Consider the following 23402-nt stretch of genomic DNA (forward strand, 5'->3'; position numbering starts at 1 on the left):
AAATCAGACCCCCGAAGCTGCCTCTTCTCCGCAGATCGATTCACACCACCCTACTAGTCCTGGCGTGATAGAGGCCGAGTAAAAGTCTTTCACTGACCGTACGGGCCCGCTCCGCCGTGGCCGTGCGTCTTCAATTACGTTACCTCCCTCCGCAGCGCAGCCCGCACAGCGCACGCGGTCTCCAGAAGTTTCCTCCCCCTCCGGCCGCCACCGACCCGGTGCCTCCTCCATATAGCCTTCGGAGCCTCCCTTCCCCCAAACACGGTTGAGAACAGGAGAGGGAGAGAAGGCGTATTCGGGCGGATCAAGGTCGAGGCCAATCGGACATGGATTTCGAGCTGAGGAGCGCGCGGGAGAAGCTGGAGCGGGAGCAGCGCGAGCGGATGCAGCGCGCCAAGGCCAAGGCCGACCGGGAGCGCCGCGCCAAGGCCGAGGCCGCGCGCCGCCGCGACGCGCTCGAGGCCTCCAACAGGGAGCGCCGCCTCGACGCCGCCCGCGCGCAGGAAGAGGTAACAGCCGCCCCCTCCTGACCTAACCCTCCTATCGACCTAACCCTCCTCTCGCCGATGACTGCTGTCCTGTCCTGTTTGGTGGTTGATATCGATCTGCGATTCGTATTTCGATATGACTACATCTAGGCATTCGTTTGTGCTAGGACGACACCTAATTGACCTGATGGTTTCCCCAAACTGGGGTGATCCTTCCATTTCGGGGCTTGATTCTTGATAAAGTTTTTTTTAACTTCTCTTTGATCGGTAAATTGACGTGTATCCTGCTCCCCGATTGGACGCCAAAACCCAGAAAGGAAAACCTCCATTTGGTCCCAAAACCGGCCAAGGGAAAAACGAAAAAGGGAAACAGAATGGGATATGTTGCATTCTTGCACAATCGTGTCCTTTCCCTTCTTAGAAAGAGATGATTCCAACTCCTGGCCACTTCGTTAATTCTTTGGGGGTTTCTCTCAAATGTTAACTCCTCCATTCTCGACTGGTAAAAAAAAACTCCTCCATTCTCTAACTAGCATACCTCCTGTTCATGACGTGTTTATACTTGTCTTTTTTAGCGTCTAGTTTACCTTGTGATCCGCTGGGTGCTCCTGATGTTACACGGTACGGGGATACGGGAAAACGGCATTTTCTAAAAGTTCACTTACGGGGATACGGCGAGTATATATATGAAAAGTTAAAAAATACACAACAAGTATGCTATATTATACAGGGTGACAAAATTGAGATGGGCACTGGACTTGATCGCTTGCAGAATGCAGATGGGAAGGCGAGCTGGCCGGTGAGGAGAACTCTGTGATGCGTTCGCGATCTGCAACTGGGAGGTGGCGAGTAGAGTCGTGCACTCGTGCAGTTGTGGGTGAGAAGCGGATAGGCTTCCTAATGGGTTGTCAAGCCAGTAATAACAGGCCTGTTGATGTCCCGTGTGTAGCCCAGCCGTTTTTCATTATTTTTATTCGTAAAAGTGGCCTAATCGGGAAACACGAGTATCCCAGGCGTATCTCCGCGTATCCCCGTTCTGTGCCGTATTCTGCACGGATACAGCAGGTCTAGGACGTATCCATGCAACATAGCTCACGACAGTTTTTATATATTCTGATAGGCTGATCAGAAGATGGAAGAGGTGATGCAACTGGGTAAGGGGATCTCATTTTCACACATGTTTGAAGCACTGCGATATGATGGTCCAGGGGATAAGATCAAGCTGCCGCCGTCTTCCTTCAAGGAGTTGTCTGATGAAGGAGCACTGGATAAAGGTCCCATGTACTTCAGGCTGTCCAAAGTTCGGGACAGAGTTCCAGGTGCCTCTCAGTATCAAGGCCCAGAGGAGGCAACCTGTTGTGGTGTGCTTGAATTCACTGCGAGGGAAGGCTCTGCTGAACTACCACCGCATGTTTGGAATAATCTTTTTCAGAGTGACATCCCAGATGTTCCTTTGATTGAGGTGAGGTATGCCAGTTTGCCCAAAGGGACATATGCTAAACTGAAGCCGGAAGGAGTCGGATTCTCAGATCTCCCTAACCATAGAGCTGTCCTTGAAACGGCACTTCGTAATCATGCAACGCTATCTGAAAATGATGTTGTCGTGGTGAACTACGGACAGCTGCAGTATAAGTTGAGGGTTCTTGAGTTGAAGCCTGCATCAAGTGTTTCTGTCCTGGAGACAGATGTTGAAGTTGATATTGAGGGGCCAGATTCAGTTTTGGACAATGAAGAGAATCAACATGTGCTTGTGCCTCTTCAAATTGGGAAAGTTGAATCTGGCGTTTTGGAAGAAGGAAAGTTTAGGTACTACAAATTTTATGTTGAAGAAGGTACCAGTGAGAAAGTAGCTTCTGGACATGCCAATATTGAGGTTAAGATAGAGGCTGATACGAGTGGTGGTGACACTGATATTTATGTATCAAGACATCCTTTAGTATTCCCAACTCAGCACCGCCACGAGTGGTCTTCTCATGAAATGGGATCTAAGGTTCTTATACTTAAACCCAGGGATGTAACTTTGGTGAGTGGTACCTACAGTATAGGAGTTTATGGTTTCAAGGGAACATCAAATTTCCAACTTTCTGTAGCTATCAAGGATGTTATCAGTAGCCAAAGGATTGGTGAGCAAGCTAGTGCCTCATCTACTGTCAATGGTGACTCAGTGGTCTGCAAGAACTGCAAACGTCATGTATCTGGCCGAACCTCAGTACTTCATGAGGCATACTGCGTGAGGCACAATGTTGCTTGCATGCATGATGGGTGTGGTGTTGTTCTTCGAAAGGAGGAAGCAGCAGATCATGTGCATTGCAGCAAGTGTGGACAAGCATTCCAGCAGAGAGAAATGGAGAAGCACATGAAAGTTTTCCATGAGCCGCTGCATTGCCCCTGTGGGGTAGTCCTAGAAAAGGAAGATATGGTATGCCTTGCCTTCTCGTATTTTCGTGTTTTTCCTTAGTCCTTACCAGTATGAAGTTTTCAGTTGTTCTACCTAGTTTCAAAAACATATTTATCTTGCATGACCTGTGTATGCATCTATTTTCACCTCTTCTAGTTTGCGCACATATTTTACATGATAGTAGTTTTATATGTACATTTTCAACACCAGTCTATTTTCAGCAGTCAACTTGCATATCTGATGTTTCTTACTCTTCATATGGTAGAGAATATTGATGCTCTTTGCTTCTTCCACTTTCTTTGAGTTAAAGGTGATGTTAGTAATTTGCTTTGTTTTTCAATGGTAGGTCCAACACCAATCCTCAACCTGCCCCTTCCGCTTGATTGTGTGTCGATTTTGTGGCGACACGGTTCAGGCCGGTGGACAACCGCTTGATGTTCGAGACCGGCTTCGAAATATGTGCGAGCATGAGAGTATCTGCGGATCCAGGACTGCACCATGCGACTCTTGTGGGCGGTCAGTCATGCTGAAGGAGATGGACATTCATGCAATCGCTGTTCATCAAAAGAGCTGAGTGTTATAATCCACTGGACTCACCGTTGTACTTGCATATATGTTACATTTCCAATTGTGTGGTAATTTCATGGAGAATTATTGTGGTGTTTCCAATTGGCTTGTGTCTTTCTGTAGAATCTGTATACGCATTATTTATATAACCTTCATTGCCCTGATTAACAGTTTCGTAACCCCCTCCCCTTCTCTGAAACCATTTCTACAAATTCGATGTAGCAAGATCAGCAACATTATTAAGACTGGTGAATGTTACTGCAAGAGTAGGCTTTGTGTTCATTTTTTTAAGGCATTTCAGGAAGGTTCTGAGCAGAAAATGACAAGAGGCTATCGACGTTTCCATTAGAGTCCGGTCATTTTCATTTTTTCCTTTGCTATAAAGAGATTATGTAGGTCAAGATGCTTCTTACAATTCAGACCGTGCATACGCGTTGGCAATGTTTGTTTTAGCCAAATCAGGGTCAGGTTATTCATTCCGAATGATTGGTGCTTGATAGTTTTTTCTCCGAACTGGAATTCGAAGGTCTCGGCCCAGACCATTGATTAACATAAGAGAACTGCCCAGTTAACATGTTGGACATCTTTAATAACAAGCAACGTATCCTGTGCATCCGAGACTTCTGTGAATCCGTGTATCCGCTGCTCCTCAGCTTTTGGATCCAGATCGCCGTATGGTTTCCTAATGAGAACTATTTTGCACTTAAACACCTGCGAAACATGCGCACGCTATCAGTTTTTGCGGGCCGATCCTAACAGCAGTCCTCCTGCCCCTGGAGTCTTTGCATCGCAGTATCGCACGCGCCGCCGTCCGTCAGGACTCGGGATCTCTCCGCTCATGGAGTCCGTCGCCGGGAGCCGCACCATCTTTCAGTGCAGCCTCACGGTCGACTCTATCGGCGCAGTGCGACCCACTTGACCTTGGAGAACGGCTTCAGGGACCTGCAGCTGCGGCGGCAGAGCGAGCGCCAGCGGTTGATGCAACCCGCAGGGGCGAAGGCGGCGGCGACACGTCAATCGGCGGCGGCGTGAGGCATGTCGACCTCTGGCCAGTGGATGCGTCCGTGCGGCGACCGTCAGCGACTCAGCGGTGAGCTCCATCGGAGGCGGCGGCGCTGCGATCTACGGCGGAAGTGGCGAGCGTTAGGCTCTAGCGCGGCTGAACACGCAGCGGCGGAGGTGGTGGCGCGGGAGGCCATCAACCTCCAGCTAGCGGCGGCGGCGACGTGCCGACCGGCAGCGTCAGCGCTTCAATCCCCAGCTAGCGGCGGCGCCGCAGCGATATGCAAGGCTGCAAGCCTGCAATTCGCACCAATACACCATGTTCGAGTGTTGAGATGACAAGTCGAAGGGTTCAAGGGGGTTATTGCAAAGTCATGGCAAAAGTGTCCAGCGGGCGTTTATGTGCAAATTAGGCCATGTTTCAACTCTGAACGTGAAATTCTCATCAGAGGGCTGACAAACCATGAATGCAGGGATACAAAAAGTTGCTGGATGCATAGGATATGTTGCCCAAGACAAGAGCATCAGCAGGTAAACAAATGAGTAACGCAAGCAGAAGGAGAGAAATACCAACAATTGCATTCATAGTTAGGGACGTAGGGTGCAAAGGGATGTCGCAAAAGTCTTGCTTCTAGTTCATTTTCCAAATCTTCTACTCGTAGTAAAAATATGTCTAGACTATTTCAAAATTGAATTAGAAGCGGGGCCTAAGCGAGATCCCGCTTGCATCCTTATTCATAGCATCACCTGCTGAAAGTTGGAAGTGGATCTACGGCACCAGGACGTATCCCAAGAGAAAAAAAGTTGCCCTCGACTCTAACTAATAGAGTGCTTGTTATCGCGCCTATTGTGTATGCAGTGGATATCCGGTTGGTTTAGGACATGAAAGCGCTGAGAGGGCTCACACACGTCACTCCATTTACTATTTTATCGTCTCTTAATGACTAGCACAAACAACATAGACGCTGCTGAGTTCACTGATAATCTTTTTAGTAATTGTCATGTATCTAAACATATGCAAAGTCACATTAGATGTGTTTCAATTATATTTGTATTCATCATTTTGTTAACCAACTCTTCTTTCCATGACTTCTTTGATGGACTAACTACAACGCGGTAGTATAGTCGTAGTAGGCTTAAAATTTTGTCTAGAAAATGCAGGCTTAAGATGCGACCTTCCAGACCCCTTCTTTGTGCCATTTCTCTCTCTCGTCTCCGTCCCAAGCACCCCTTCGCGCCCTCACTCATTTTGAGAACATATACGGTGTGCCTAGAGTTGTGGTGCAACTTGTACACCCAACCTAAAAAATAACCCTAAATATTGTCAAAACTTCTCAAACTTCTTCAAAGCATGCATGGACACAATCTGCCCAATTATATTGCAAAATTTCATGTTCAAGCCACAACTCGAGAAACAAAAATAATAAATTCAGCTATGATAGTGCTTACAAGATCAATTCACAACTTGATTTGAATTAATTACTATTCATACCATGATTTTCCTTTCTACTTCTCAAGTCGTGAGTTTAATTTTGAACTGAAGATTAAATCTACTGACATGTTGTTGTTATGTACTTATTTATTTTTAGTTTTTTTAAACTATTAGAGTGTTTTCAAACACAGACGCACTAGTTATACATAATTTGGTTTACTGGATTTGTCTCTCTCCCTCCCTCTGCATTATTATGCGTGTACCCTCTTTGACGCCGGTTCTCCCCATACCTTGGGTGTAATCTACCCCACCATGCTAGCTTGCCATGTGTTCTTTTTTAATTTACATATGTCCTTAATCTCCTGGCATCTCTCTTTTCTCTTTTACACATGCACGTGCTTTCCCCACATGTCTCTCTCTCATCTCTTTCTTCTCTCTGACACCTATTTTACCCACATATCTATCTGTCATTTCTCTCTTCTCTCTAACACCTTTATCTCTCTCATTCATAAACGGTACGCCAAAACTATTATTTTTTGAAAAAAGATACTTGTTATGTATTTTGATGTACCCGGCATTTATCTTAATGTATTTTGATATACCCGTCGTATACCTTAATGTACCTTGATGTACTAGGAGAAAAGATTCACATCATCTCGTGCGCATATAAATGTTATGATATTTTTCTCATGTACCTTGATGTATTTGTCATGTACTATTGTGTACATATTATATACTTTGATATACCTCTCATACTCCGCCATGTACTGCAAATTGATAAGTACTTCTCATGAACCAAGATGTACTCGCAAACGAGATGGTACAAAGATGAAAAATAATATGTTACACTTACATGCAAAAAGATGTCAGCATGTCACATGCAAAAATGTTAGAGAGAGAATGATAGAGAGAGGTGGTCACATGGGTCACATTAAATAGACCAATGAAAAATACTATTTTTTGTTTCCTCTCAGTGGTAATCACTATCTCTAATGTAACATACTCCCTCCGTCCCACATTAAGTGATTTTCTATTACATGTATCTAGACGCTTTTTAGGTATAGATACATCCATATTTGGACAAATTTAAGTCACTTAATATGGGACGGAGGGAGTAGTAAATTAATTAGGTGCACACATCGATGCTTCATAGTGTGGCTAGCACAACAGGAATAGATACCAGCTAGGTACCATCTCGGTTTTACCGCTTTGCCCTCACCCATTCGCCCTTCTCCTCTTCCGCCGCAGTCCAATCAAGTCTGAACGGATTGTCTCAATGCCTGGTGCGCCACCAGTACGCCGACGCCTCATTGTCGTCAATCTCATCTCGTTGGTCCTGAAAATCGACAAAATTAACCTCAAGTCCAAAGAAATTTGAAAACTGATCTCGACGCGAAACTAATTCACAAATCTAACCCTTTCACTCAACGCCTTCAACTCGGGCGCTATCCTCTGAAGTTCAATGCTGCCTCCTTAGGCACTATGCCCCTGCCAGCTTGGCGCCCCTGGGCCAGGCCGGCCCACCAGCGCAAGCTTAGCGCCTTGAGGGCCATAGGGCCTAGAGGCTGGGCGTTATGCCCCTCCCTGATTGATTTTCAATCTAACTTTGTATTTACAGGTGTTGTTCTTTTTATAATTTATTTCAAAGGCCAAACGAAGTCCGAACTGAATGAAATTTTTAGCGTAAGTTTAAAACGGTGTTATACACCTACAGTAAAAAATTCAATTAATTTGGAACAATTAAAATGGTGTTATACCCCGGGGACACCACGCTGTCAGGGGCATAGCGCCTAAGTAGGTGGCACTGAGCTTCAGATGATAGCGCCCGAGTTGCAGGCGCTGAGCGAAAGAGTTCGATTTGTAAATTAGTTTCGCGTCAAGTTCAGTTTTCAAATTTCTTTAAGCTTGGGGTTAATTTTGTCAGAGATTCAGCGGCCCCTCTTCTTCCTCTTCGTTCGTTGCCCTTCTTCTGTCCCACACTTCTCCGCTGCTCATCTCTTCGTACCAAACTGTGCGCACGAATCAGCCCCCAAGCCTACCTATAGTAAGTTTTTTCGCTTTAACCCACAGGTAGGAAACGAAATATAGTAATTTTGGGAGTTGAATCTCTTATCTTTTTTAACCTCTTTTTCAATTTTTCAAAGCACCATGTCTTCTTTCAAAGTGTGATTCCAAGAGATCTTACTAACAGTGTGTTTTGTGCATTGTGTCTGTTTAATCGAGAAAATAAATTCTAGCCTTTTTTTTTGTCATAGTGCCATGCCACTATAAATCTTCTGAATTCTTCCTTTCGGAAATGTACACAACCAAAGAGTCATTCGCCAGTTTACGTCGGAAGATACCACAAAAAAAGGCTTGGTTGCCAGTTGCTCTACTTCGCAGTAATAAACCGACAGATTTACATGTGGAAACACAGGGCTAAGGAATCTTGTGCGTATATAATTAACATTGGCAGTTCCATTGCTCCTTATTGTAAAACAAGCGATACCCAAACGCATCACTGTACTCTTTACTCGATTTACAATACGAAACTACAGACCTACGACGCCACTCTTCTATCATAGTCGTTGATCATTTACAATTTCAGGCAGGGAAGGTGATTCCGAGCCATTGTGTCTACTCGGGACAGGAGTGTTCCGTCTGGATTGTCGCTTAGTTGCCACAAGGACCTGGTCCGCCTCCACTTCATCAGCCATGGAGAATTTCTCGTCGTCATCATCGCCTTTGAACACTGGGTGGATGTAGGCACTCGCCAGGTATGTTTTCAGATCAAACCCTGGCTCTCTTGCACGCTCCAGTGTATCTTTCCTCATAGCCTCCTGGAAAGTAGAATTAGAACCATGTTAATCAGCAGTTATTTTTGGTACGAAAGGTTAGAGCAGGTGTCCAGAGTTTTCACTGGATGCATGAAACTAGCAATATTCTTTCTGACAAACTGTATTATCATTCAACTTATGTTAGAAACTAGTAACATGGTCAGACACAAAAGTTCTTTTTTATAACATCCACAATTTTTTGCAGGTATGGTGCTCTAACCAAAACATGAATCTAACACCTTGGCAAACAATTCAAGGAGATAAAATTTAATTTTATTAGAGTTGTTTGATCCTAAACTGGATTTTGGTTTCCTGACAACAGTAGATAAGTGCACTGTATTTTCCCAATGCAAAACACAAGGAGAATAGCTGCTTCCATCTCACTTCTTGCTATGTAAGGAGTAGCTACACACCATAATATTACCCCATCTTAGCAACACTGGAGAACATTTTTACTACATATATGTTTATTAGAGTCCCTTATCTCGTTATTTGCTGGTGGACAATACCAAGTTATTACATTTCCTTCTAAGCTCAAATTGGGACAGAACTTAAATAAAGCCACTCTGGACCAATCATGATGTTCCTCAATGAGATCTACGGAGTTTGCTTTTCTGCTGTTCATTTCGAATAACATAACGAGTAAATTGGTAACAATAAGCTGGTATAGTTAACTGTTAGATGCAACCTGTGAACTTGTATATTACAAAATAGCGCTACCTGTAATGGATATTCCACAAAAGCTGGTTCATATCGGTTCTTGCAGTATTTGTGGAAATAGAAGGTCACTACAGGAAGAACAAGGAGCACTGGTGTTGACTGGCCGGCGCCTTTTGTACTCAGTAATCCAAGGAAAAGGAGCTGCGATATGATCAATGCTGTGATTATACGTCCATGAACACTTGGCCAAAATGCAGCCGCACTCTCATATTCTTGGTTGTACACATTTATTATCTGAAAGTGTCATCTCAAGTTAGGAAACCTTGGAACAAACATAAAGCAAGACGGAACATGTTACTCCCTCTGATCCTAAATTCTTGACTCAAATTTACCCAAATATTGATGTATCTATTCTTAAAAAGCGTCTAAATACATGTAATATTTCAACAACAATTTAGGATCGGAGGGAGTATTACTTATTTTAATCATCACTTTTGAAGAGAACAATTTATAAATATACTATCTCTACTACTATAAACACACAGTTTACCCATGTCTCACCGTTCACTTACTGTACACCGTCCGATCCAAACACTATCGACGTCGCAGATTCCCCCCTTCCTCGGGCGGTCCCAGGCCACCAGATCCCCCGACTTTTATGCCCACCGGAAACCAAACCCCCCGATTCACTTCTCCCCATGCAGCTGCGGATGCGAGCCAGCGGTTCCAACCCCCAATTCTTCTCAGAGAAGCGGCGGCGTGGGGTGATGGAAGGGCAGATTCGAGAGCGCAGAACCACCGGTGCCTCGCCGAACAACGCGATCCACGCGACGCGAAAGCAGCGGCGGCGCAGGCCAGGTGGTGGGTCGCAAGAGGTCAATGACGGAAGCGCAGCGACGCAGAATCGTTCGCCACACGGAAGCAAATGGGCGGAACCTGACTACCTGAGGGTCAGTGGACGTCGATTCGGGAGGCTGTGGGTGGCGTCGCCGGCCGCCGGCCAGGCTCATGGAAGCCCGTCGCCCCGCTGATCGCCAAGAAATCATTCGGGGAAGCAGCACAGGGCTTAAAGATGCCGGTTTCAGGTTTTGGATGAATTGGAAGATGCATAGCAATGGCTTGGAGATGCAGGTTTGGAGAAGGGTTGTGAGTAAGAGAGAACACCGCGGCGGCGTCTCCAGGTCTAGCAGACACGTGAAAGAACATGAATCAATTTTTGTTGCACTGTGCTGGTCCAGCTGCCCAGGTCTCATCGGCTTCTTATTCTTCTTTTCCAGTTGTGCAACAATAAAAATCCAATGATCTTGTGTAACAGAGGTCCTCTCTAAATCATGCTTCTCTATGCCATATTTTTTATAATATGGCATAACTGTCTTTAGTAGATTTTGGTTGTCATTTCTTTCGTTCAGTTACCTATTGTGGTCCGTGGTTTGATATATGACTGTAGCTGAATGCAAATGCTTTTTGGAGTTGATATATACTTATGCAAAGCTGAATTTTGTGTAACATTGCTACTGAAATTTTGTAGTCCCGCAATGGCATCACATCATGACAAATTAATTCTTTAAAAACTAAGAAATAAGAAATATGATACCATTGGGTTTGATAGGCCACCAGATATGTGATTTTGATTTTTGCGGGTGGCTTCAAGTACTTGGAATTAATGTTCTTGAATCATAGTTTTGTAATCATATTCAAGTATTTACTCTGTGTAATACCAGATGTTTAACGTGTGTTTCTACGTTTTGTTGTTCCGTAACATCGTGCGGGCTCTTTGCTAGTATATAATACAATAATAGGCTGAAGCAATAGGACAAGGAAACAAAAGAACATTATAATTAAGGACTTAAGCACATGCACTTTTGAAAAGACTTCCGCACTGCTACTGGAAGAGCATAAATGGTTGAAATTCAGGTATTTCCCTCCAGTAGTCGAGGTTTTTATATAATTGGACTGGCAAACAAACGAACGTTGATTCTACCAGGTTGATGTTCTCTGCCAGACTCACGTATTTATAGCCCTTGGGATCCTGTCTCCTGTGCAATAATTTGCTGTAAAATTGTATTATATTTTTTAATAAAATTATATGACCTGCTGTTATCACCCATAAAAATTAACATTATAATCGCCTTAAATGAATAAATGCACTTTGAAAAGATCCTACCCACTGTTACTGGAAGAGCGTAAATGGTTGAAAGTCAGGTATCTCCCTACGGTAGTTGAGGTTTTTATTTAACTGGATTAGTAAACGAGTGAAAGTTGATTCTACTAGGTTAATGTTCTATATCAGACTTATTCACGAATTTATAGCCTTGGGGTCCTGTCTCCTGTGGAATAACCTGTGCTCTAAATTGTATTACATTCTTTTAATAAAATGATATGACCCACAAAAAAATCCAATATAATATAATACAACAGTAAAACTGTATTGTCCCCTTCACAGTTTTAAATAGCTAGCTATAGTGCAGTTATAACTTTTTTGGACCAAAAATAATAAGTAATGGGCCAATGGTCTGCTATGTTAGCAACTAGCGCTATAGCCCCAAATAGCTCCGCTATGTGCCATAGCTTGTAGCTAGCGATAGCTCCCGCTATTCAATATGGGTTCATTTATCGCAAAAACGGTGTGCTACTTTTATTATAAAAAAAATACATCAATTGTAAATGTAGGCTGTAGTATGACCTCGAAACACAATATTGACAGATGAATGGTGCATCAAAATTATGTTAAGAATGCCAAACATCGAAAGTATCATTGTTTCAGCAAATCTTACCTGGTGGCGGTAGACCACATAGGCGAGCCCAAAGAAGATCAATATGAACGGAAGCAAAAATGGTGTAACCACCGCATATACAAGACCAAGTAGGAAATAGAGCTGTATTTGAGGTTCATTTGAATCAAAACCAATACTTCCAGGGTCCATTGCTTCTTCTCTGTCCTTCTCGGTCTTCACCAAAAAAAAGTTTTTCAAGTGGAAGATTACCAATGGCTTCAATCTCAATATTTCACCAGCTACTCCAGCCCAACCATCAACCATTACATATGTTATAAAAAAGGTTGCCTTCATTGGAATTGCTACACCTATTGTCCTCGGTATTCTGCAAAAGAAGCAAACAGATACACAGTTTCAAAAGGAGAACAATGTGACTTATTGGTATGATTATGAACTGAGCAATATGTCAGGTAAATAGGAAGGCCATCAAACCTAATAATAGACAGCGAATATACAGCAACATATTGTAAGTAACCAAAAAGGGAACTCTAGTAAGTTGAGCCCCAGTTCCGAAAAAACCAATACCATACAAGTCAAGGGATATTGTGTCTATTTCTAAAGTTGCGACTTAGTATCTAAAATATACACGAAATAATTCAAGAGATATTATGTCTAAATGTACAGTTAGTATAAAAAATTACAAGATACGACCAGTAAAGGTACAAGTATTTCATGCCAATCAGTACTCAACTCTCCCGTCAATTAATATCGCTGGTCGCGTGCCAAAATTTCCAACTGTAATATACAGAATAGGTATACACACGAAGAAAGCCGTAAATAATATTCCAATTGACCCACCATCTCACATAGCGTGTTGGCTTTAGGAATTAGGAGTACACAAAACAGCTCGATTTGGTGGTAGTACTTGTACTCACCCCAAAAAATATATTCTAAGTACCCCAATAAGCACTACGCTTAAAACCAAAAAGAGATGGAGCTTACCGTCAAAAAATGCATTAATATCTATTTGTTTTGCCATGGTTGACTTTTAGTAACATGTTAAAGTCTATGATTAGTTGATATCTGATCACATCTGTTCTTGTTTGAGTGCAGTCATTCCATTGAGCTGAATGGGAGATATTGGATGATTGTCAACTTCTGTTTACATTATGACATCTTCTCTAAATGGTAAGTATATGACAAGATAATAGATTAATATTGCAATATATGGGATGACAAATAGGAGTGTAGGACATACTGGTTTGCTGACTGATGAAGATAGCTTTGAAGCTGCTCTAAAGCAGATCCAGCGATAATGCTTCCCAGAAACACATTAAAGAATAAGAAGATATAGTACTTAGATGCAGATCTTCTCTCTAGTGAAGACACTGATGTCAATCCTTCAACCTTTGACATAAACATCAATATGCTTGGGAGCAGTATAAGGAAGATCTTCAGAGCAATTCCGGGAAGGAACCCTTGGATGAATGATTTGATAGTATCCCTGAGCAATAGTTCAAGAACAAACTTTTATTGATCTTCAAAAATGCCAACAAATACAAGAAACAGGAGCAAATTACATCAAAGGTAAACTTGCTTGCCAGACGTAAAGTCAACATTAAAGACCAAGTTAAAAATCAGTCCCTCTGTTTGAAAATACTTGTCTTTTAGACACTGCCTTGCTCAAACTGTTATATCTTGATTATCAAATAGAGCTGTCCACATTGAAAACTTCAAATTGATACTACTAAACCTATCACGGAATATACTTTCATAATGTCTACAGATATACTTTTGTTTAAAGTGAAATATTTGAAAGAAATTGATGAGTGTTCTAAAGGACAAGTATTCTGAAACTGAGGTGAGTATATGGAAGTATAGTAGCACAGGGACCTAGATGACAAAACTAAGCAAGTTTAGGGAACCATTCATGATCTGCCAACTTTTTCTATCACTATTCTGTGGAAAATGGTGGCATACTTACTTACGCATCAGCACCCCGTACAGATTCCACTAAAGCAACAGCCTGAACAATATGTTTCATCTACAGTGTGGCAATGGAAAGCTAATACATACCATGTTGAACATGTATTGACTCATCTATAATTTGCAGCAGTATAAAACATCAGGCAAAGCTAGAATTGTTGAACATGTACTGACCCATCTATTATTTGCAGTAGTATAAAACATCAGGTAAAGCTAGAATCAGAACCACATCCCTGGAAGTTTCCTCCTTTATGCTTCACAAATTCCAGAGGTCAATTTAGCTAACCTCCTCCATCCAGAAAGTTGCGATTTGGAAGTTTCTGTTGGATCTGTCTCTAATTTTACATGTAGAGTTTCATGCGTTGGGTAAAAAAAGACCCTATTTTCACAACTGGATCCCATCAATTTTCAAATGGAATTTTCCATATACTCTTGTTTCATCATTTTAGCACTAGATTATTATCATCAAACACCGATACACAATCATATTCATTGTTATCCATATTAGGAATGATTAACTACTGTAGAACTGGCCGAAAATATTTTTCCAGGAGAATAACATGCTGAGGCATACTTACATTTCAATCACAGGCTTCAGAAATGGAACTGCCTTCTCAATCCCTTCAATATTTGCGAGGGACTGAACAAACGTGATTGGAATCACATAGAAGAAGTTCAGAAAGAAGAATGCCACCGCAATTATCAACCTCCGAACTGTAAGATGAACAATTGGAATAGACAAATTATCCCAGTACACATCACGAGGTTCTGGAGCCCACTCAGTTAACCAAACTGTCGGATTACTGGTTTGTTGTGTCTGAGCGCATACTGCTGCACCCCACCGTGATCGAAAGGAAACAAATGCAGCTGGCACAACTGACTTAGGATCCTTCACAATCTTTTCACGCTCTTCAGCTTCCTAAATAAGTAAATGCCATTTGTAAGTGGCTGTGAATCTGACAGTCTAAGGTACTGCAGATATACTTTATTTAAAAATAACAAACACGTTAACAATATGAAATAAAATACTTTACTTGTACAACGGAATCGGAAGTAAAATTATTACCAGCACTATCAAATGCAAAAACAAGAACAGAAATCTCATGTATTTAAATAACAGGAACCTGTGATTCAGTTAAAATAGCATATAAAGCTACTTACTACAACCTCTGTGCTTCTTTCATATTGTATGAGTACGATATCAAAAGATATTTAAAATATGATGATATAGAAGTAACTTCCATGATAGATCTTAGTTAAGTAATTCAGCTAGTCATGTATGTATGAGGTCGAAGTTTTAAAAAAATGGAGGCAGCAGAAGCATACTATTTTCAAAATAACACTAGAATGAAGCTAAATGAAAGAAGCAACAAAGATAGAATCATAGAAGGACTTACTTCCTTTTCAATCCTCTCAATTTCCGATGTGTAGTGTTCTATAGCATCCACCTTGGAACCAAAACATCCAAGGAAACCCGTCTACAACATGATTATAATGAACAGAAAAGAATTAGAGAGAGAACATTTACGTTTTCCTATTTTGATCGAAACAGCAAATTTTATGTTGGGAAAGTAGACAGCGTAACATTATCTGTTATGGTGGAACAACCTTAACAGTAGGCCTTGTAGTTGTATTTCTTTCATACTTCAGCTGATAGTAGTCGAGCCAATTCTGCATCTTCTTCTTCTCTTTGACCATTTTAGCAAGCTTATTTGCATTGTACACAACCTTTAAAGAAAAAGAACATGTTAAATTAATAAGACATGACTGGTAACTTTTTGCAATGTAAAGCCAGATTCAAAGTACCTAATCATCATTTATATTTTATATTAAGCAGTTAATAATACTATATTTGGACTCAAATAGAAATCCATCTGAATTTGAGAAAAGATAAGATTTATATACACCAATGAAGAAATGAGTGACATATGGCTAGAACATGCTTTAGTTACAAATTTCTACCAACACAACTATACAGACAGAAGGTTCGTAGAGAAAAATGAGCATATATGAAATTTATAAAGAAATATAAAGATCCGAACATGGTACTCCCTCCGTTCCATAATATAAGGCACGCCGCATTTCAAGATTTTGCTTTGACCACCAATTAGACCAACAAAATGTGAATTATGTATTATAAAAATTATACTGTTGGAAACATTTTTCAGATGTGAATCTAGTGGTATAATTTTATAACACATAATTCACATTTTGTTAGTCTAATTGATGGTCAAAGTTGGACCTCGAAATGCGTGGGCGCCTTATATTATGGAACGGAGGGAGTAATTCACAAAAAAATGTAAATATTACCTGTTGTGTTAGATAGTGATCAGGATGATTCACAAGGAAGAAATGCTCCGCAAGCTCTCCAATTGATTCATCTGGATCAGGTGGTATATTCCGCACAAGGACCTACAAATTATCATTGGTCAAGCATGTCATATCAACAACAGCACAATCCTCTTGATCACCAACAATTAATTTTTTAAGAGACGAGTTCTCAAATTAATGTATCTCGATTAAAAAAAATAGCCATGTTCAACTTTGTTTATCTGAATGTAACCATACTAGGGAGTTAGGTTGTCTTTGTGTCCTGTTATACTTGAAGCTTCACCAAGTGGTTAAAGAATCCCTTAGGAAACATAACGGCGTGGTATGCGAATGTGTTTGTATAATTATTCGAGATTGTGTATTTTATGGTTATAATGCCGATTAGTAAAACCTTTCAAGCATAATGACTTGTCTAAGAATTGTATTTCACTAGCAAGATGTCATATATTCAAGTTCCTACCTACCGGGAAAAAAAGGGGGGGTCATACCTACTCCCTCAATTGCAAATAAGTCCTAGGATCCATGTCACAAAATATTTATCAAGATTATACACATTAAATCAGTATCACTAGATTCATTGTGAAATGAACCATTGTAACATATAAATTCTGTCATTTGTGATCAAAGGGCCTTTAAAATACTTCCCCCGTTCCAAAATGTAGGGCGTATAACTTTTGTTCACTGTCAAACCTTTTGAAGTTTGATCAAACTTTATAGAAAAAACTATCAACATTCATAGTGTCAACTCAAGATACTATGAAAATATATTTCATATGAAATCTAAAGATGTAGGGAGTATACAGCAATATGACATTTCGAATTGGAAGGAGTACTACTGTATTAGACAAAATGCCGATTTGCAGATCTATAATTAGAGACAAAAATATTGAATCTAGAGTGCAAAAAGGTCATACTGTGAACTGGTCTGGGCGGCGTTTCTCTGATGCAAGAAACCGCAATCTCATTGTTGAGACTATTTCATACTCCCGCAACAGCACATAGCATGTCCAAAATGTGAAAGCATAAGCCATAACCAAGTGAGCTATAAACCTGCATTGGAAGAGTTATTAGCATTCACTTTGAGTCTTTGTCTCTCTGAGATACTCGAACAACAACTCCAAAGTCGATGAACAGGTTCTACATGGTTCTATGCTACAATGCCAATCTGCTGCTAGTATATGTTATGTTGACATTGCAGTTCAATTTAATGGTCCTTGCATAATTTGACAGGACATGGAAGGTTGTCAAGTCACTCAGGCCGTTGCTGACTTGTCAGGATAATGAATGATACTCATAAAGATTTGGACTTTGAAGAAGTTACTTGTTAACATTCACTTTGAGTCTTTGGGAGACTCAGACAACAATTCCAAAGTTATGCTATGTTGGCATTGTAATTCAATTTAATGGTTCTTGCATAGTTTGACAGGATATGGAAGGTTCTCAATTTCTCATGTCACTCAAGCTGTTGCTGACTCATCAGGATAATGAATGATACTCGTACAGACTTAGGCTTCGAAATGAATGATACTCACGAGTTAAAGACTTCAACCTAGGATAAATTCCTAGCATCTCCTAGCATCTTTAACTCCAATACCTTACTCTAGTACCTCATATTTTGCAATTTATTTTATTTACTTTTACATCTTGAACTTTGGACTACATTTTGACGCATGCATTTTAGCACCTTTTTCTCTCTAATCAATTACTGGCACATATTCACTATCTAGCGCTTCCCAGAAAATTTGCGGTATCAGCACAAAAGCAACCTTAAAAAATAGGAATACGCAAATACATTTAAAAATGAATTCATCTAGCACTAACCTCTTCGATCCAAAAGGTATGTTGGATATTGAAAGTTTGTCGATATCACTGTGCTCTACCTTCATGCCTTCTAGGGTATCATTGGTCCAATTAACAGGAACAAGAACAACAAATGCTAGAATTGTAATTGGAACAAATATTTTAAGCCTGCAAAGGTTGGAAAATGATTAGTGAGTGTTGCTTCAGCAAAAAAATGGAGTTGGACATCAATCAGTGGATAAGCAGAACCATTCATGGGCCCAACAATTTGAATACTTATGCTGCACTCTAAACATAGAAATTAAGCTACCTATGATGCACTCTATACATAGAGAACAAGACGGAACACTGAAAACATACAACCAATAGAACACAATAAAGTTCTCGCGGGCTAAGCCGTCAGGTCTACGAGCTCCCGTGGTGGTGTGCTCCTTTTCGTGCTTACAAGTTGTATCCGCGCCTTGCACATAGTTCAGTGAGGAGGGTCTCTTTGTCATGGTTCAATGGGAAGGGTCGTGTTTCTATCTTAATGAATATACAAGCAGATCTCTTGCATTGTCTAAACAAGTTCTCGTGAGGAAACAAGCAGATCTCTTGCATTGTCTAAACAATTCTCGCGAGGAAACAGAAATATAATTAATAAGTAGGTCAATATTAAAATGTTTAGTAAACAAAAGGTGAATTCGTTGAAACAAGTGGATATTTTCAACACTGGAAGCTAGATGTTTTATTTAAACAATAGTGGTATCTAATATTTGCAGAACTATTTTTCATAAGGAAATACTACAACAATTGCAAACCTATAGGATAAATTGGAAAAATAAAATCAAACAGAGCAAAATGCTAGCTCTAACTTATAATACCCTGGCTCAAATTTTCTCAATGCCCACCCCACCTCTGCGCCAGACCCTAACTTATAAAATGGGCGACACTTTTTATGGATCGGAGGGAGTAACATAACACCCCTCTTACATTTCAGTCTTTGCTTCGCGATAAAAGGGGTAACCTGGGGGTGCTGCATTGGGAACACAAGGGTGTATAAGCCGGTCCAAATCTATCTAAACTCTCCATGTGGAACTGATCCCACCACACACATGGGCCTCTGACACTAATGGGCCAGGGTGTTATGCTAATACTGAATCTGTCTGTAAAAGCTTTCAGCAACGTTCGCAACACTAGTTCCTTTCCCTTTCGTGGTATTCCGAGTGCGTTGAATATTGGATGTGGAATGCATTAAGTATCCACAGAATATACTGTTCACTCCACAATTGGCACTTCAAAAATAATGCACATGCGTGCCCAAGCTGAAATTAAGCACTTTGCCAGTGACAATTATTATTAACTAGGAGATATGTCTTATTGATGCACAGCTGGGGAGATGAAAATGATACAACAAACAAAAATATTCGGAATTGAATACACAATATATGAAATGTAAGTTACATACCCTATTAAGTAGATTCGCAGATAGACAGCTGAATCAAGCCCTGCATGGCTAATAAGCTCATCCTCTGGCATTTGGAGAGCAGCAGGCATCCAACTTAAGAACTTCAAGTATGACCGCATGTCCAAATTTACAAACTTCCGCACAAATGCACCACCATGGCTTGGGCTTTGTCTTGCACCTTTGAGATACCACTTCGGAAAGTAAACCCTGTCATTGATAGGTTGTAGCCGGAGGAAAGCAAATGCTAGCAGGAATATGATGGCACTCAGTATGTTGATAGCTGCAGAGACACCTATATCTTCAATTGTAGCCATAGTTGTTCAAACAAATTCTGCGAATTCCTACAGATGTTAGTGTAAGATGTAAGGAAGATTGCAAGCGTATAATGTCAATAAGAAAATGAAACATTAAGGGAGAAAAACGCTTAATATTGGGTTAACGGATGTAAAGACTGAACCACCAAGAAATAATGTTAGCAGTTTCACATGCTACTAAGTTCAGTTTGGTTCTGAAGCTCGATTCTTCCTTCTTTTTTGCAGGAAAGCAGCTCGATTCTTGTGTAACCACAAGATGAATAAAGCTTTGTACTCCGCATAATAATTGGGCTCAAATATATGTGTATGAATCTAACATCACCAATGTCTGATCCAATGCTGACCTTTCTTGGCACAAAGATGTGTCAAGAAAAACAGTAATAAGAATTAACAGATTGAAGTTAGCACTTAAAGCATGCTGATCCATAAGTTAATATTGTGAAGATGGTCACGAAAACAACTACAAAAAGTATTTTTAAGTTTTAACATGGCAAACCACAAACCATGCTTTACCTTTGAGATATGGATAACACCCGTATATGATAGCTACAGAAATGAAGTTATGGTCACAATAGTCCAATCACATGTGATTCCAGTGCTGGCAAGCCCGACTCATTTGCACAGAAGATGCTCAATGGAGAATAGCAAACTTTGGGCCATCAACCTCAGGACACAAAATACTACAGATGGGAATTTTTTTTAATAGACTAGAAGAATCCTTCTACTTTGTGCCTATTAGCAATTGACCACCTGCAGAGCATCAAAGCAGATATCCTGGCTCCAACGATGAAAACAAACGCTATCAACGTTTGGATGGTACTCCTGCTTGGATCATTGGCCCATGTGAGAGTAGCTTAAACAATAATAAAACCCGTGTTAAGCGCGGAATACGAGCAGTGTGCCCGTTACAGCGCAAAAGCTCGTAACTTTGAATAAATTCATGCCATCAGGAAACGTCTGGTAGTCTTGGAACAGCACTCGAGAAGAAGGTAAGATCGGAAATCTTAACGGTGGGGCATTACCGCATTAGGCAGGTCAAGTTGCTAAAGTTCAATCATTTAATTTGTCAATTCAGAAAGAGCAAAATAATAAAGAAAAAAAGAATCGATGGAAGCTAAAATCGCTTCATGTACTACTTTTCTCATTAGCGGGGCATGATATAAGAGCACAGTACTGTATATCAAAAACTTGGCGCTATGATTCAGTGTCCTGAAAAGAAGTCGCCGTTTCGCAAATTTGCTGCGGCGCGAGGCTCTGAACAAACGAGCGGACTATTTTCGGTGGCACAGACCACGACTTGAGAAATCAGAACGGCGCATTTCCCCTGTGATTTATTTTGGCAAAATAAATGCTTTATTTCTGGCTCCTCCGCAAGAAACGGGACAGAAATTAGCCAAAGAAAACAGAGCTAACTCCCGGTATACATGTCTCCCTGAGACGATGGATGGCACAGGAGAGCCAGAATGCACGGAAATTGAAGCGAGTAGAGCAGTAGGAGAGCCAGATCTGACCAACCGCGAGCGAGAAACCGGTGCCAAGGAAGCAAAGCGTAGCAAATCAAACGAAGAAAGGGAAGATAGCAACAACGATCAGTACATACCTCCACGAACACCGGGGAGAGAAAAAAGCAGAGCAACCACTCCACCAAGTCCAAGAACGTACTACACAACTGCTCCTTTCTCTGTCCTTCGTCCTCCGCGCGCAAACCCACCCACCGACGCCGGCCGCCGGCGTGCCCCGTCGTCCTCCAGGTGCACCGGTTCGTTCCCCCTTCGTCTTCCTCCCCGAAGCGCCGGCTGGACTGGATATCTCAACACTGATGCGGGCAGTGCTTTCCGCTCTCCTAGTGCAAAGTGCTCGCTGTACAGCGACGCCTATAGGCCGGATTGGGATTTTATCCCCGTGAGTCCCTTTCTTTCCTCGCCTCTCGGCCGGACTCGGCGTGGGGGGAGGACGGGAAAGGAAAACGGCGAGGGAGACGTTACTACTTGCCACCGCTGTCCCCGCTCCCCGGTGCTGTGCTGGCGGCTGGGTGGATCGATGGAGTTATTATGACTTTTCCCTTCTCCCCACGCCGCTGAGGCCGTGGCACCTGTAGACGTAGACGTGGATGTGGATCGCCGCCGGTAACGGACAGTTTTGCTGCGCTTTGGGCGTGCGTCCGGGCTACTACCACGAGCCGAGAAGGGTCTGTTCTCTTGTTCTTGTCGGTGGGAGGCGTGCAGGACGAGACGTGCAGGGTTGCTGATGTTGCTTGGACCTTGGAGGTGGGATTCACGGTAAGTTTTCCCTTTCTTTTTTCAGTTTTGGCATGGTTGTGATTTCCTTCCATTCTTTTCCAAAAAAAAGAGAGATTTCCTTCCATTCTGACCAGCCGTGGACGCGGAACAAAAGATGGGCTTTCCTTTTTTTTTTTGGATTGGAGAGAGCCACGTATGTGCTGGATCCAACAAAATCAGATATTAATTAATGTTCGTTCGATTTGTGAGTAAAGAGGAAGCGGTAAAGCTTGGCAGCTAATCAGCCTCTACAGTCTACTCGTACCACCGTAAACACGTCCGCTCATTAAAGTATAACTTGATTAGGATAAATTTTTGAAGCAATTGATTACGATAATTCGAGAACCATGCGCTTACGAATTAATGAAACAGCACCTGTCAATATTCCCAGAAACCAGATTAAGGCACAGCTTGTTTGATCCACCATCCTAGTACGTTACTCACTAAACTGACACGGCGACATTCACTGCCCGCTGAATACTCTTGGGAAAAGAAAAAAAAACGGCGCCGAAGCTAGCAGGGCCCGTATGCGTCCCAACTGTCGGCAACACATTTGTCCGTGTCCGCAGCCCCCAAGTGGCCAAGTCTCTGTCGCTCACAGTCAGTCGTTTGAGCTCGTCACTCTATTACCAGCCCCCGCATTACGGCGACGCGTGTCTGTCTAAATCAACCCCAGATCGGAGAGAGCAGCGAAGCACCTGACGCGGGGGGCTCCACCGAGTAGGACGCCCAGACGTGGACGGCGCCGATCGAGCCGCGCAGCGCTCACGGATAATAAGAAAGAAAAACACCACGTGCATGTGTATATGGCCAGCCCGCCGCAGAAAATGGCGGAGTTGCCTGCCTGCAACCCGGCCGAGCTCCTTCGATTCTGACGTGTTTCTGACCGCCGCGGGTCAGCTGGATGCGTGCATGCAGCAGGGGCGACACTGCGCTCCAGCTTCACTGCCATTTTTATTTTCATCGCGTCAAGCTTTTTCCCCTCTATCCACGTGTCCTAGACTCGTGTTCATCGGAGGTAGTGGGCACGGTGGGACAAAATCGCGGAACAAAGTATAGGTATAGGTATAGGTACAGCATGACAAATAATAGTGTTTCTCGTCCAAGAAACTTTTACAGGTCTACGATGATTTGCGTTTTTAATTGGATAAGAAATCTTATATTTTTT

The 23402-nt window shown here is 42.0% G+C and overlaps 2 protein-coding genes across 4 annotated transcripts; one reads left to right on the forward strand and one right to left on the reverse strand.

The window, feature by feature from the left end:
• The first annotated feature begins 126 nt into the window (after nucleotides 1-126).
• On the forward strand, nucleotides 127-3717 carry LOC100845492. Its single transcript, XM_003569115.2, has 3 exons — nucleotides 127-509; nucleotides 1609-2907; nucleotides 3233-3717. Exons 1-3 carry the CDS (start codon nucleotides 327-329, stop codon nucleotides 3458-3460), a joined length of 1710 nt encoding a protein of 569 aa, XP_003569163.1. The 5' UTR covers nucleotides 127-326; the 3' UTR covers nucleotides 3461-3717.
• A 4509-nt stretch (nucleotides 3718-8226) lies between these two features.
• Nucleotides 8227-22008, reverse strand: LOC100845799 (calcium permeable stress-gated cation channel 1). 3 transcript variants are annotated; one of them, XM_010233588.3, is made up of 12 exons: nucleotides 21556-22003; nucleotides 19642-19972; nucleotides 18216-18362; nucleotides 17309-17444; nucleotides 16374-16475; nucleotides 15672-15791; nucleotides 15461-15541; nucleotides 14642-14982; nucleotides 13336-13581; nucleotides 12138-12462; nucleotides 9424-9657; nucleotides 8227-8706 (listed from the first exon to the last, which is right to left on the reverse strand). In XM_010233588.3, exons 2-12 carry the CDS (start codon nucleotides 19953-19955, stop codon nucleotides 8446-8448), a joined length of 2307 nt encoding a protein of 768 aa, XP_010231890.1. In that variant the 5' UTR covers nucleotides 19956-19972; nucleotides 21556-22003; the 3' UTR covers nucleotides 8227-8445. The 3 variants fall into 3 exon arrangements, with proteins under 3 accessions (XP_010231890.1, XP_003569164.1, XP_014754833.1); XM_003569116.4 differs by having other exon boundaries at nucleotides 19642-19982; nucleotides 21556-22002; XM_014899347.2 differs by lacking the exon at nucleotides 9424-9657 and having other exon boundaries at nucleotides 19642-19982; nucleotides 21556-22008.
• Nucleotides 22009-23402: the final 1394 nt, after the last annotated feature.

This window comes from Brachypodium distachyon, chromosome 2 (genome assembly GCF_000005505.3).
Source record: "Brachypodium distachyon strain Bd21 chromosome 2, Brachypodium_distachyon_v3.0, whole genome shotgun sequence".
Classification (NCBI taxonomy): Eukaryota; Viridiplantae; Streptophyta; class Magnoliopsida; order Poales; family Poaceae; genus Brachypodium; species Brachypodium distachyon.